Source organism: Lepus europaeus, chromosome 7 (assembly GCF_033115175.1).
Source record: "Lepus europaeus isolate LE1 chromosome 7, mLepTim1.pri, whole genome shotgun sequence".
NCBI classification, from domain to species: Eukaryota; Metazoa; Chordata; class Mammalia; order Lagomorpha; family Leporidae; genus Lepus; species Lepus europaeus.
The window spans coordinates 91243728-91259673 of NC_084833.1; the positions used below are offsets into that span (position 1 = coordinate 91243728).

The following is a 15946-nucleotide window of genomic DNA, read 5'->3' on the forward strand; positions in this document are numbered from 1 at the left end:
AACAAATAGATGATCGATCAAAGGACAGCATTTTCTATGCATAGGCTAAGGTGATGCCAATAAATCTCCAACCCAGGGAAGAAATCCTGATATTTCTTATATAGGAGATCAATGTGCATAAAGATTGACTTTATACTAAGGAATCGTTGAACGCATTGGTCAATGTTTGGCAGGCTGGAGGGACACTTATTTCCAACTCTTGCTACTTCCTTAATTATCAGGGAACTGTCATCCTAAGAGTGGCATTTACCAGGTTTGAACAGTTATACAGCATTAAGTGGGGAAGAGGACCATCAGTACACACAGGTTGGGAGTAGAGCCATTGGTGGTAGAGTAGAGGTTATGATTACAAAGGAATGAGGCCCAAGTGCACTAGACAGGGCCTAGAACAAAGGACAGAGTCATTATTAGAGGAGCTAAGAAAGGTGCTGTCTAAGCTACAAGTACTTTTTCTGATTGAGAGGCAAATAGAACCTGACAGAAGGGGCTTGATAATAATCTGTTGGGCTTTAGGCCTTGTAAGTTAAGAGGCCCAGACCTATCTATCTCTTCACATGGGGTACATACTAAGGGAGGTGTGAACTTCCTAGGGGAAGGCACTCTGTTGACTTTCATTACTTGGCTGGCCTGGGAGGAGAGCTGGCCAGGTAAAGGCAGGGGGCATCTCTAACAAGAAATTTACAGTTCTGCCTGCAATGTTGCTGACCCTACTTGACCATCCCCTCAGCTGCAGTGGTCACTTTGGAAGTTGGGCTGAGTGAAGGGATTTTCAGCTTAGAGCCAATAAGATCTGTGGCTCTGACCTGGGCATCCTTCGACTCCAGGGCAGGTCCATTTCCAGTGATCCAACTCTTGGCAGAGCTGCCAGGGCTCTTCACAAGCTGACTTCTGCTGAAGCCCAGGCTTACCACATTGAAAGCCACTGCAGTGGACTGGCCTGTTGGGTCTCCTTGAGGGCAGATCACTGTACAGATCAGCCATTAACAGGCCTGCCACCCATTGCTTCTGATGCCTAGCTTTCTTTTCCTCCTGGTTTGTGTTAAAGCAGACCAGAGGATGCAAGTCAAGGGAGTGCCCAAGTCCCATCTCTAATCTTCAGTGGCCTGAACTACAAGTCTATAGTCACAGGCATGTTCTGTAGTAGTTTTTCTAAGGTAGACAACGCCCATGAGGAAAATTATATTCTCACTTTAAAACTTTCTTTCCCTTTGGTCTGAAAGGGAGGGTTTTTCTACTTACTGTATACTTCGCTGATGGTGAAGTGAATCTAGCTATGAGATTATTAGTTAAGTTCTTATTTTGGCTATGCTATTACAGAAAAATGTTAGCCATTTCTTTTATAAGGTCTAAAGATTAAATTGTGCGTCCTACAGATTCCTTTATAATAGAATTAGTTTCCTACCTTGAAGAGAATAGAGAAATGAAAGAACAAGTTGGGCTTAGAATAGAGAAATGAGGGAGCAAGTCCTAGATCGCTTGCTGACAATAGCAATATTACATGAATACTTAGCAAACCGTTTCATCCATTAGATAACAACTTAAGAAAACATTTACCAGAAGGTCCAATGCCTTCTATAAATTTTAAGAATCATGTATTTGAAAACACCTCTTAAATATCTAACATGGTGTAGTTTGTTTAGCCAGTAAACTTAAGCACAACCATATAAAATGTTTTTAGTTTCTTTCTACCAACACGTTTAAAACATATGATACACAGATTCAGGTCACACAAATTAAAATGTATCTTTGATTGATTTTAGCAGCTTAAATTTATGGACAATCTTATCTATAAGCCATTTAAAATAAAACTCTTAATAAAATTTCCCCATGTGGACATACAATATGTATACACATATAACATAGCATAATAGACCAATATAGCAATTTTAATAATAGCTTTTAAAATCTTTAACTCTTTTTGTAGATTGCCAATTGATTTGAATTGCTTTTTGTTTTTAGTAACCTCAGTTAACCATACTTTCTCTCAGTTGGTACTGTTAATACATTATTGGCTTCATCTGTTTACAGAGCCATCCCAAAGTACTGAATACAATAAAAGTGGCTGGAAAAAGTCCATAGGAACCTATAGGAGGGCAGCTAAACACAGAACCAACAACGCTTTAGTTTTATGAGCAGCACATCATATATAACTATGGATGACAAAAGACTTTAAGTCGCCATGTTTAAAATTATAAACTCATCAACCAACAAGAGGCACTTGCTTACTTCACAGTATTTTTGAAAGCACCTGTAGGATTTTACAAGTATTTAACCCTTTAGGCCTCTGGGGCTTTCTCATTAAGATAACTGTCATGTCTAGTAACACAAGATCATTAGACTTTTTAATTCTCAAACATTTGTATTAATAGCATTTTCCATTATAGAAACTTAAAGTCTGGTACCACATCACATCTTGACAGTCCTTCTAATATAATCCAAATAGGCTGATTAGTTGGTGTCTCTATAAGATGAGAGATATAGGTCCTTCGATTTTTTCAGTTGGGCCCAAACTGGAAAAACCAAAGTCCAGGATTTACTGGAAATTTTAGAGAGCAGATTGTTTGAAACTTTGATTTTTTGAATGCCTGTCAAGAATGCCAAGAAGGCTCAAAATCCAAAATATCTGGTTGAAATAAGATTCCTTAAAATCATGACATAACATAGACCAAATCTGATCATTGTTACAAGGTGATTATTCAAATCTTTGAAAATAAGCACATATTTAAATAACCCATAGCTCTTAATAAAAACTCAGCTGTTTTTGAACAATTAGAATTTAACAGACATCAAGAGAACATAATAGATTACTTTAACACATTGATTTAACAGAGCATCAGAGTTTAATTCTATATCAAAGAGAAATTGAGCTTCCTGTGATCTTTTGCTGTGAGGTTTCCTTCCTTTACCTTCTTTCATATTGATGATCATGTTTCTGTGTTTCTGTGTGTAACACATCTTTAAGCATCTTTTGCAGGGTAGGATGAGTGGCAACAAATTCTTTCAGTTTCTGTTTGCTATAAAAAGTCTTAATTTCACCTTCATTCACAAATGAGAGCTTTGCAGGATATAGTATTCTGGGCTGGCAGTTTTTCTCTCTTAGTATCTGGGCTATGTCTCGCCATTCCCTTTTAGCTTGTAGGGTTTCTGATGAGAAGTCTGCTGTGAGTCTAATTGGAGATCCTCTAAGAGTAATCTGACGTTTCTCTCTTGCACATTTTAGGATCTTTTCTTTATGTTTCACTGTGGTGAGTTTGATTACAACATGTTGTGGTGAGGATCTCTTTTGGTCATATTTATTAGGGGTTCTATAAGCTTCCTGTACTAAGATGCCTCTGTCCTTCTCCAAACCTGGGAAATTTTCTGCTAGTATCTCACTGAAAATGCCTTCTAATCCTTTCTCCCTCTCCATGCCTTCAGGAACTCCTATGACCTGAATGCTGGGTTTTTTAATAGTATCCTGTAGATTCCCGACAATATTTTTTAGATTTCTAATTTCTTCTACTTTTCTTTGGTTTGCCTATTTCCTTTCCTGTTCTCTGTCTTCTAAGTCTGATATTCTCTCTTCTGCTTCGCCCATTCTGTTTTTAAGGCTCTCTAATGTGTTTGTCATTTGATCTATTGAATTCTTCATTTCATTATGATTTCTCGTCACTATCACAGTTTCTTGTTCCACTAGTTGTTTCATTTCATTTTGATTCCTCCTTAATATTTCATTTTCATGAGAGAGATTTTCTATCTTGTCCATTAAGGATTTCTGTAGTTCAAGAATTTGTTTTTGAGAACTTCTTAATGTTCTTATCAATTTTTTGAGGTCCACTTCTTGCATTTCTTTGATCTCTTCATCTTCATAATCTTGAATTGGGGTGTCTTTTTCATTTGGGGGTGTCATAGTGTCTTCCTTGTTCTTGTTAGCTTTGTTTTTGCGTTTGTTGTTTGGCATGTTGGAGATATTTGGTTTCTTCACTGTGGTGTTTTTTCTTGTTACACTATGGCTCTATATTAAGTGGACTGTCTGCTTTCAGTGGAGCCTTAGAGGCTTGAGATGAGTGTGGCCTGAGAGCTGTGTTTGGTTCCTCAGGGTTGAGGGTGTGAAAGATGACACTCCCAGGTTAGGTGTGGTAAATCTCTCTTTCTTTTTTTGATTCAAAAGGGAATTAATTCCGCACAGCTGAACGTAATTGGAGGTAGTTAGCAGGCAAATGATATACCCACAGGAGCCAGAGATCTGAAGCTCTTTCCCAAGGACCACACAGGGAATCTCTGCTGCCCTCAGTGTGGGCTCCAATTCTCCTGCAGTCTCCCACTGGGTTGCCAAGTTAGATGCTAATCTCCTGTTATTTCACCCCTCCCCCCAGAGTCAGGTTTTTCTGCTAGGCTCAGGGCTGGTGCAGACCTGAGGTCGCCCTGCTTATGACGTATGTCCAAAATGGCGCCTGCTCTGTCTTGCTCACCTTTGAGAGGTGAGCGGAGAGAGAGAAACTTGTGTCCGTATCGGTCACTTTTTTTATTTTTTTCCTCTCTCACTTCTAGTTAGCCTGGTGAATTTTTCCCCACGGAGTTTCAAGCCTCATTCCCTCTAGCCTCCTCTTTCCGCTTGCCCGCTGGTGTCTCGGGCTATGGAGGTTCGGCTCACCTTGTGTTCCAGCGCTGGTGTGTTGAGTCTGCCGCTGGTGTCCTGAACTTGGGCTCCCACGCTCTCCACGCAGGTCCACTGTGAATCACTAGTTCCGGAAGAGTTTCCTCTGCTGTTTCATCCCCTACTCTTCCTTGACCCTGCAGTATCTCCACTTATATTAAACTGTCTCTCCCCCGGACTAATAGTGTGCTCCCTGCCTATTCCACCATCTTGCCACTCCCTTCTCTGTGGTTATTATCTTAGCCTCTACATTTTACCCACAATTTTTAAGAGCTGTTCTATTTTTTTAAAAAAACTATTTTCTTTTTTTTCCTATTTATTTTAAAGGCAGAAAAATCAGAGAGAGAGAGAGACAGAGACAGAGACAGAGAGACAGACAGAGAGAGAGAGAGAGCGAGAGAGAGAGAGAGAGGAGAGAAAGAGAATGCTCCCACCAACTGGCTCAGTCCTCAAATGATTTCAAGAGCTGGGTCCAGGACAACCTGAAGCTGGGTCTCCCACATAGGTGGCAGGTACTCAACTACTTGAGCCATCACCTACTGCCTTCTTAGGGTGAGCATTATCATGAAGCTGGAAAGGGGAATAGAATCTGGACCAATTCCAGGTACTCTAATATGGGATGCAGGCATCCTAAGTAGCATCTTAAGTGCCAGGCAAAATGCCTGCCCTTCTTAAACAGATTTGAAATAGTGTCACAGAGAGAGTATAATCCAGGACTTATAAATTCTATTATTGATAATACCTACAAAGCTTGTGTTTATTATTTTACGTATATGCTTCTTTGGTATTTTCATTCACTACACTTACATGTAGTAAAATTACATTAAAATCAAACTGCTTCTTTGCTATCTTACTACATTGGAGTCAATATAATCTCTGAAGTGTTTTTAATAATTTAGGTATCAGTGTTTACCTTTATGCTGGAAAGCAGCATCAATGCGGAGACCAATTCCTGGAAAGTGTTTTACCACCCTCTGTGGATATCCTCTGTCCATGGTTTGGGTCATCTCATCATACCTACATACACGGATTTGAAAGTGGATCTTTGTTTTGGAGAGTTTAATTCTTCTACTTGTCCAACTTACAGTCAGATAAATAGGTCAGCTAGAGGGAAACTAATGGTATCAGTAATAAAAATATGAAGATTATAGATGGTTGAATCACTTATAGTATATTTTAAATTATTATTTATGGCATCTTTAACACAGATTAGAAAAAAGGGTACATATTTTGTTAACTCGGTGCTATTCTGAGGAACTGTTAAATCAAACCAAGAGCTCAGCTGGGAGCATTTAGAGATTTTGACTGTTGTTTGTGTTATTGGCAATTTGGTTGGCATCACCAACTTTATTATTTTAACTTGTTCATACAAAGGTATTTCAGGAAATTCATGGAAGAGTGGAATTAGTGCATGTTTTCCATAAATTTTTCAGATGGCTTATATTTTTTAAGTTGGAGAAAGACCATTAGACGCACAGATGATCTTATGATTTCATAAGTGTCCTCTGCCCAAGATTGCCTTCAACAAAATTCATTTTAAGAAGATTCTAGATTTGTTTAATTTTTTGTCTCCATAATTAGCAAAAGGGCTCATTTTCTGTAAACTTACCTCCAGCACCAAATGTCCACAAAGAAGTACGTTTTCCTTGTGTTTTGGTCACAGACTGCTGCATCAATTTTCTTCACGTGTCTCGGGAAGCCGAGCGTATGGATGGATTTGGGGTAATCTGGCAGGACAGCATATCCTCTGATCATCCAGAAGTTTTCATCTAGCAAGAGAGAAAGTGATTACCTTCTCATCTACTTCCTAGGAGAAAAAGTAAATGTCTTAAGTTTAAAAATAATTAGATGCCCAATTCCTCTCAATTTCAGTACTTGTAGATTTAGTAATCTTGTGTCTCCATTTATACTAACCATTTTCTTTAGCTGTCAATATCAGCTATATTATTATGTACTGTAGTTAATAATGTACATACCCTTGTCAACTGGTTTCACTGCATTGATTATGTTTCATTGGCTAATGATAAAACAATTAAGTATGCAGATATATTTTCCTAAATTTCAGCTTTCAAGTGCTCTCAAAACCTTGTAATTTGATTAAATACACGTAAAAAATCAAGATTTCTAAGCTAAATATAAAATACCTACTAAACTTGAATTTCAAATAAATAATGACTAGTTTTTATATAAGTGTACCTAAAATATTGCAAGAGACATATGTATGTCAAAAATTACCTGTTACTTAACTGAAATTCATAGAATTATATTTTATTTGAGAGGCAGAATTCAACATTTTTATTTGCTGAATTTGACAACCCTAGTGAAAAGGGAACAAGAAAAATAGATAGAGTACCTTTATTTAGCAAAAAAAATGTATAGTTTTTACCATACAAGTTTCTTTTAGTCCCTGGCTCATGCATGAAGATTATATTCCCCACACCAGACTACCTACTGGCCAGTTCAGGTATCTAGAGAGACTGAAGGAATGATGATAAGAAAGGTTACCTTTAAAAACTAGAATTCTGTCTTTAGGATTTTCATATGCAGCTTGAAGATCAGCTGGCAGAGATGGCCAGAATGAAGCAATTAATTCAAATTCAACATCAGCAATATCATAATAGATCCTCCAGAGGTTCCTATGTTAAAAAAAAAAAACACTTTACCCATGTAAGTTACCTATTTTTGTCAATGCATATGATGCAATCTTAGGCTTGCCTTTCATTTAATGGGTCAGTATCTTCAAATAATTTACAGAACTAGCATGATTTTTTTTCCCCAGCCAATTTAGTTTGTTGTGAGTTCAGTTCTATTCTTTGAACTATTGAGGTCAGGATATGCCTTTGTGTCCAGTATACTGGGTACTTAGAGTGGTAAACTATTCATGTAAATATTTTTAAAGATATATGTATTTATTTGAAAGCCAGAGTTACAGAGAGGCAGAAGCAGAGAGAGAGCGAGAGAGAGAGAGAGAGAGAGGATGGTCTTCCATCTGCTGGTTCACTCCCCAGATGGCTGCACTGGCCAAGCTGGACCAAACCAAAGCCAGGAGCCTGGAGCTTCTTCCAGGCCTCTCAAATAGATGCAGGGACCCAAGGACTTGGGCCATCTGCTGCTGCTTTCTGGGCTATAGAAGAGAACTTGATTAAAAGTGGAGCAGCCAGGACTCGAGCCGGTGTCCATATGGGATGTTGGCACTGCAAGTGGTGGCTTTACCCGCTATGCCACAGTGCTGGCCCCTCATGTAAATTTTTATTTATTTATTTATTTATTTTTTGAACAAAGTGGACAATGAGAGAGAGACAGAGAGAAAGGTCTTCCTTTTGCCCTTGGTTCACTCTCCAATGGACGCCGCGGCCGTCGCACCGCAGCCAGTGTACTGCACTGATCCGAAGCCAGGAGCCAGGTGCTTCTCCTGGTCTCCCATGTGGGTGCAGGGCCCAAGCACTTGGGCCATTCTCCACTGCACTACCAGGCCACAGCAGAGAGCTGGCCTGGAAAAGGGGCAACCGGGGCAGAATCCGGTGCCCCGACTGGGACTAGAACCCGGTGTGCCGGTGCCGCAGGTGGAGGATTAGCCTATTGAGCTGCGGTGCCGGCCCCCTCATGTAAATTTTACAAATAGTTCTAAGTACCAGAGACAAAGTCAAGAACACAGCAAATGAAGTGGAACTTTTATGTGCCGACACGTGCTGGAATGAGCAAATGTTACTAATGGCATACTAAAACATTCTTCAGAATTTCCTTTCTGGCTGTAAAATTCTGAGTCTAAAAAAAGTCCCCACATTCCATTTCTTCTCCATGTAGGCAACTCCCCTTTGCTGTCTATGATTGGTGATCTCTTGGCCTCTGCTGGTCAGAGCAAACTAGCAATGCTGTGTAATGACAGCGCTATACAGTTGTGGGTGCAAGGGATCCGGTTTCAAGTATTCTTTGCTTATACCTCTATATTCTTGTTGAATGGTGTATGTCCCGAGATTTTGCTATGGAAATTTGCCATGGTATACATAACTAATGCATCATGCTGCAATTTAAGTCCAATAAGTTAAACATAGTAAGAGAAGGAAGTTTATACTATGACAGAATCCTTTATGGGTTTAACATTAAGAAATGGTCAGTGGTGTGCTGATTCATATATAACATTGGTCTCTAGTTGTGATAAGACCCGATTTTTAATATTTGTTGATTCCTAGGGTGAAAATACTCTACCACAACCAATTTAAAGCTATCACTCTGATTTGAAAAATTCCTGAAAACTTAACAATAGGCTCCTGAAATCAGGCATAAGTTGATGAGACTCATGTATTATTTGGGCCAAGAAGTCATTGAAAGTTACTCTATTCACATTCTTATTTAATGGCAGATAAAAATTGATTTAAATCATTTAAACATTATTTTTCAAATAAATAAGATATAAGCACATACTAAGATAGTTGAATAGAATGTGCAGTTATATAATGAAAGGAAAAGGCACACATTTTTCCTAGTCCTAAGACTTTCTGTCCCCAAATCTCATTGAAAAGAAAAATCATCGTAGGAAATTGAGGGAATGGTTTACCTGCCTTTAAAGAACATTACTTCTCTGCGGAAACTGGTAATAGCATCAAAAGTCAATTCCGTGTCACAGGCATGGGGTACAGTGGGTCCCTTTGGCTTAGCAGGTACCTTAGGTGGACCTCCTTTGATGAGAAAAGAAATATCACAGTGAATTTAGCGGGCATGAGGAAGTATGCCTACACAAGGATCTTACCTAAGTGAATATTTGCTTCATGTTAATATTTCAAGAAATGATTTCCCCAACTTCCTTTCTGAAAAGTGTCCTATTTAGTTCACATTTATTTAATTACTGAGAGGCAGACAGACAAACACACAGAGGGAGAAAGAGGAGAGGTGGTGGGGGAGGGAAGGGGAGGGAAGGGGAGGGAAGGGAAGGGGAGGGAAGGGGAGGGAAGGGAAGGGGAGGGAAAGGAAGGACAGAGAGAGAAATTGAGACAGAGAAAGAGAGACAGAGAGAGAGAGAGAGAGAGAATGAATGAGCACTCTCCTCCACTGGGTTATTTCCCAAATGTCTGCAGTGGTTGGGGGTGCTGAAGGCAGGATCTGGGAACCCAATCAAGGTCTCCTGTGAGGGTATTATGAACCCAATTACTTGAACCATCACTGCTGCCTCCAAAGGTGTATATCAGCAGGAAGCTGGACTCTGGAGCCAGAGGTGGAAATCAGGGTACTCCCCTGGGGAATGTGGGAGTGCTAACCATAGCCTTAAACCAGTGGGCACAATGTCTGCCCCGAGTTCATATACATTCAGGAGTACAATTTTACTCACCATAGATGGATTGGATTGCATTGATATCATCCTGAGAAAGAGGATATTTGCTAGGATCCAGGGAGACAAAATTCGGGAACATCAAGGCTCTTTGATCATTGGAGTGAGAGAGCCCTAGTGAATGGCCAAATTCATGAGCAGCCACAAGAAATAAATTGAATCCTTAACAAAAACAGGGAAAACATGAAATCAGGAGTTGATCAAAAGAACTGTTGCACCTGAGATTACAAGAAACCAAGGGGAATGAAGAAGAGGCTTGCTATGCAGCAGATATCTCTGTAAGATTTACACAACATCATTTATCCAGAAGTATTTCAATACTAGTAATTGGTGTTAGACATATAATGGAAAAATATAACCCAATGTAAATGAATGGCTTAAAACCAGTATCTCAGGAAAGGATATTATTTTTAAAAATTAAAGCCACTAGTTTGTTGTTGTTGTTGTTTATGGACTATCCTATATGTGATCCTGTTGCTCCTACTTACATTCTTCTGAGTTCCCCACTGGCTGTAGGGTAAAGTACAAATCTCCTCACATGGTCTTCATGATCTCACTCCTGCCTTTTTCCATCCTCATATTTTCATATTTCATGAGCTAGTCATAATTGAATTTATCCTCTGTGCACAATCCTCCTATTTTCGGTGTCTTTATAGTTCCATTCATTCTTCCAAGAATATTATCCTTCCCCCTCCCTCTGAGCTTAGCCACCTAGTTCTTCAGAACTTTGCTCCAGAATCATTTAGTTCATGGGGGGGGGGGGGTGGGTGGGTGGGTCCATTATCACCTGCAATCTACGTTAAATAAAATGCACCTCTGGGATTCCAAAGACTTAGTTCTCACTTTCATCATAGCACACAAGTGATTGTATTGCCTGTTCCTATTACCAGGTTGTCTAACCTTTGAGTACAGGGATCTTAATCATCATTTATTTTTGATGACTGCCAAACTGGTTGGCAGTAGATGGTGCTCAATAATGTTTGCTGGGTGTTCAGATGTCTACTTGAAAGAAAGGGTGGTGAGATGCTCCTCCCATACATGACCATAGTACCCTGTTTGTATTTTGCCCAGGAGTGTTGCCAGGTAAGCTGAAATTGCCTTTCTGATTATCTTTCTGCTCCAGTGGTCTTTAAAGTGCTAAAAGTAAAAGACTGTCCTTGGATTTACAGCTAAGTCTGTGGAGCCTAAGGAAAGACCACACCATTCTTGATGGAGATGTTTGCACAAAGCTAACATAAAATGACAAAGAATTATTTCCTGATCTTTGGTCACTTTCTGCTCTGATCTTTGTGGCCTGGCTGGTTATATTCCTGCATGTGCTTTTGTTCAAGGACAAGTAGCTCTGAAAAGATAATTCAAACTCAGCTCTTCTAAATGAATTCCAAATATACTTACCCTGGCCTTTAAGACTCTCTACCATCTGAGTCCTAGTCTCCCCATCTCAGCCTTCCCTTCCCTGCCTTCAGCTGAGTTGAGTTGGGATTTCTGTCAGAACTCTCTTATCCTCTTCTTCTCCCTTTGCCTTCTCAGTTCTTGCTTAGCATTCAGGTCTCAGGTTTGACATCTCTTCCTCCTCTGACCTCCGGCCTGGGTGCTCCTGTTATATCACCATAGTTTCCTTTATCCCAGTACTGTTCATACTGGTTTTAATTGCCATTTAATTATCTGTGTGCCCCTTGACAGTAAACCACTGGAAGGCAGGGTCTGTGTCCTGTATACTATTCTATGTTCCATTTTGATGACAAAGTCTGTGTCATAGTAGATATTCAATAAATGATTGTTGAGGGACTTTATTTACTAAACATTTGGAGACCATTTATCAGGTGTTGACACTGTGATAGGCCATATGACAGTGTAGGAAAAAGGATGACAAAATCTTTGCCTCATGGAGATGTGAATAAATGGGTAAATCTGTGCATTATGAATTCATACCTTTGTAAATGTCTTTTTCTGTGTCATCATCATCACCAGCCTCATCACTACTAATATGAATAAGCACCTATATAATCATCAACATCAAATACTGTCTGAGTGTGCACTACGAAGAAGTGCTTTGTGGGGTGCCTTCACTTTTATTCACTTAATTAAACAGAAGGGAGTTTATTTTACCATCCCTCAAGGAGGTCATTACTATCATTATTTTACAGAGAAAGGAATGGCAAAAAGATTGACTTTCCATAGGCCTCTCATCCGATAAATAAGAAGCTCTGAAAAGAATAAAATTCTGCCAAAATATAAACCACTGCTCTTTCCATGTCCCAACACTGAGCAGTATTCTTTAAGTCTGTTTCAGGTGTTTGGTGTACCGTCTGTGTGGCATGCGCACACACACACACACTCACAATAGTCCTGGCACTGGCTTTGCTTTGGGAGAATCTCAAGGAAAATCTCTGCATGTGCTTCAACTCCTCTGACATCTCTTGCAAATGACTTGTGCGTCCCAGGAGAAGCAATGAGATTAGCAAAGCATGGCTCAGATGCTCTTAAACAAAATTATGCTATGACTTTTGTACTTCCTCCTCAGGAGAAAGGACATTGTAACTGAAGTAGTAGTCATATTATTATTACCAAATTTTCTATTTAAAAAATTATGATTGGGGGGCAGGTATTTGGCTTAGTGGTCAAGCAGGCAGTTGGGACACCTGTGTCCCATATCGGAATGTCTGAGTGTGATACCAGCTTCTACTCTTTCTCCAGATTCCTGCCTCCCTGGGAGTGACTGGGAGACCTGTATGGTGTTCCTGGCTCTAGACTTTGGCCCCGGTGGGGTAGCAGCCATTGTGGTCATTTGGGGGAGTGAACCAATGGATGGAAGCATGCTCTCTCTTTTTTTCTGTCTTCTTAGCCCAAATAAAATGTATGATTTGATTGGAAACTACAGTTACTTGGAGAAACTTTTTGTTCTTATTAGAAAACATATGATTAATTCCTTTAATGTCAGTATACTAAGAATTTTACAATTGGGTGTCACCAAGGGTTCACAGTTTCTACCCTGAGAAATTGTAATAAAGAGGTCAAAACACAACTCCTTTTGGAACTGCTGCCTGCTTTCCCACACAGCACCTGGTTGGATTCTGTATTTTACTCTGCCTGGTTCAAGCCAGTCCTGTTCACATGGGTCCCAGAACTGTTCGTTCTATTTAAGAATCCATCCCACAGATCTGTTTTGGCAGTGAGCTTGAAATAATAAGGATGACAGCAATTGCTACCAAGTATTGGATTTAAAGTGATCAAAGAATAGTGCCATCTTTCATTTTGATTTCTATCTCTAGACACGAAAGCAAAGCCTGGATTGCTCTGTTGCCCAAAGCTCTGTCAGTAGTCGCTTCTTTACTTTCCTCACCAGCACTCGGAAGAACGGTTGCATAGTATGTTCAAACTTGGCAGTGAGTAATTATGGACCATTTAATGCCACAGATTCTCAGTTTCACAAAAACTGTAGATCTGGCCTAAAGAGACTTATCTAGAGTAACTTGTTAAGGAATGAACTGTATCTGTGTATCCTACCCCTCACAAAAGCCACAGCCTGTGCTTTCCTAGGGCCCTGGTATCTAGGTAATAGATACATGATGCCTGTTGTCAATGATTAAAAAAGTCAGGAGTGGGAACAGCCTGAGAATCTACAAAGCCTGTCTCTGCTTGATACAAACATGATTACTTTAGTAAAGTTTTGTGTTCTTGTTTGAAAAATCATGAAAAACTTCCAGTGTAGGAAGGCCCATTAGAAGAATTAAAATCAACTTACTTGGGGCCGGCGCTGTGGCACAGAGGGTTAACACCTTGGCCCAAAGTGCCAGCATCCTATATGGGCTCCAATTCTAGTCCTGGCTGCTCCACTTCTGATCCAGCTCTCTGCTACGGCCTGGGAAAGCAGTGGAAGATGGTCCAAGTCCTTGGGTCCCTGCACCCACATGGGAGACCCGGAAGAATCTCCTGGCTCCTGGCTTCAGATTGGTACAGCTCTGGCCATTGAGGCCATTTGGGGAGTGAACTATTGGATGGAAGACCTCTCTCTCTCTCTGCCTCTCCTCTCTCTGTGTAACTCTGACTTTCAAATAAATAAATAAATCTTTTTAAAAAATCAACTTAATTGAAGGAATTGGCCAAAGACAATGATTAGGGTCTCATTCCTTTGCAGCTAAGTTAGAAGAGGTGGTTCATGCTTTTAACTAGACACTCTTTGGACTGTGAACCCACACTGTCCTGTAATTGCTAACTCCAAATTATTACCTCCCTAGAATATTCTTTCAGTCCTCAAGTTACAGGTGATTTACGCCATTGGTACAACACACAACACATTCTGCCTTTTGTGGTGGGTTTGTGGGTCTCAGCCTCATATGAGGGAACTTCAAAAAGTTCATGGAACTTTCATTTCAAAGATGAATTTATCTGATGTCAAAATTTTGAAACCCACACAGTTTTTCATAATGTTCATTTTTCAGCAAACTTTTTGAAGCTCCTTCTTATAACTCACAGGAGAATGAGCCTCTGAAATTTACCTAGTATAGCTATGTGGTCCATACAATATCTTGCATACCTCCAGGCACACAGACCCTCAAGTTTCATAGACACACAATGTATGGATAAGTGAAGAATACTCTGATCACAATCAGATTAGCAACTTTAAGAGAATGTGTTGTACAGATAAGGCTCTGAACTATGCAAGTACAGTTGTCTGTCAGAATATTGAACATTTCCATCAGGGTCATCTGGGGATGTGGAAAATTGTGGGGAAATTAGGGAGTATGAAGATAAATGGTAATTGGTTGCAAAGCTATTCTTTTCAAGGAGTCTTTAGAGTAATGAGCTTTTGTTCATTAAAACACTGGGCTCACCTGCTGCATCCTTGGTCCAGTTCTCATCCTCATCAAAGTGAGTGTCACCCCCCAGACCAAGACCAGGTGGAAAGGCGTGGCCAAGGACTCCCCAGGGACCATCAAAATGGCGAGGACATCGGCCATGGACTGAGAAACAATTGATGGGAGGAAATACGATCAGCTTCCTATCTCTTGAGGTGAAAATAATCACAGTTTTTCCTGTAGAAAACCTTACCTCACGTCCTAAAAGCAATCATGATATCTGCAATCCCCGTGGAAATCCTGGTGAATATTAGTGGAGTCACCTTGCTCCACACTTCCAGTGCTTTTTGGATAGCATCATCCACATCAGCTTGTGCCATATCTGGAGTGTAGTTCATTATTCTTGAAAGTTAACACAAATACATCAATTGCTACTTACATGTACATGTGATGCACACATCCTATAAAAATCATTTCTACCTTCTCAGTCACATGATACCATAACATTTTTGTGGTGTCAATATTTTAATGTGCTTAGCACTTTAGATAAATGAAGGACCCTTACATATTCTACATAATTGACTTCTTTCATCTTCCTCATGAATCAGATAATACAGCATTTTAACAAAGGAGGCTCCAAGAGGTTAAGCACTTCCCTAAGACCTTATCTGAAATAGGACAGCATTATTTCATGTATGTGTTTGCTTGTATATGAATATAGTATAAATATTAAAGAACTAAGATTTTCTTTCTCATATAGCTTGTTCACATATCTTATAATAGGAATCTTAGTAAAGAACCACAGTTACCCAGGAAAATATTTTTCTTTTATTTGTATCCCCTATCTTGTTAAATCCATTTTTATAGCAAGACTCAATAGAATGAAGGAAAATCTATCAGAAAAGCTTTACAGTGGAGGTCAAGGTCACTGCCTCTCGGATCCTTTTCCTGCCAATGAGCCAGTCCCCCTCTCCTTGAGATATCTGAGGGCAAATCCATGCTTCACACACATCTCTCTGATATGAGCTGGTTGCACCCCAGGGTCTTCCCATTCCCTCTTCATTCCTCATCCAGGCTTTTAAGCACCAGTAGCCAAGTGGCTGGGCCTCTCATCTTGAGTGCATATGGAAGCAGCAGAGACCAGACATTAGGGCATATCTGCTGGGACCAGTCTCCGGGTAATAGCTG

The 15946-nt window shown here is 40.0% G+C and overlaps 1 protein-coding gene across 1 annotated transcript in view; it reads right to left on the reverse strand.

Annotated features, from left to right (window-relative positions):
- MMP27 (matrix metallopeptidase 27) overlaps positions 1–15946 on the reverse strand; it is a 33060-nt gene that overhangs the window by 12751 nt on the left and 4363 nt on the right. The window contains 7 exon segments of the mRNA XM_062197595.1: positions 5550–5653; positions 6246–6405; positions 7142–7272; positions 9192–9312; positions 9960–10121; positions 14795–14923; positions 15012–15160. Of these exon segments, the coding sequence (XP_062053579.1) occupies positions 5550–5653; positions 6246–6405; positions 7142–7272; positions 9192–9312; positions 9960–10121; positions 14795–14923; positions 15012–15160 (956 nt within the window).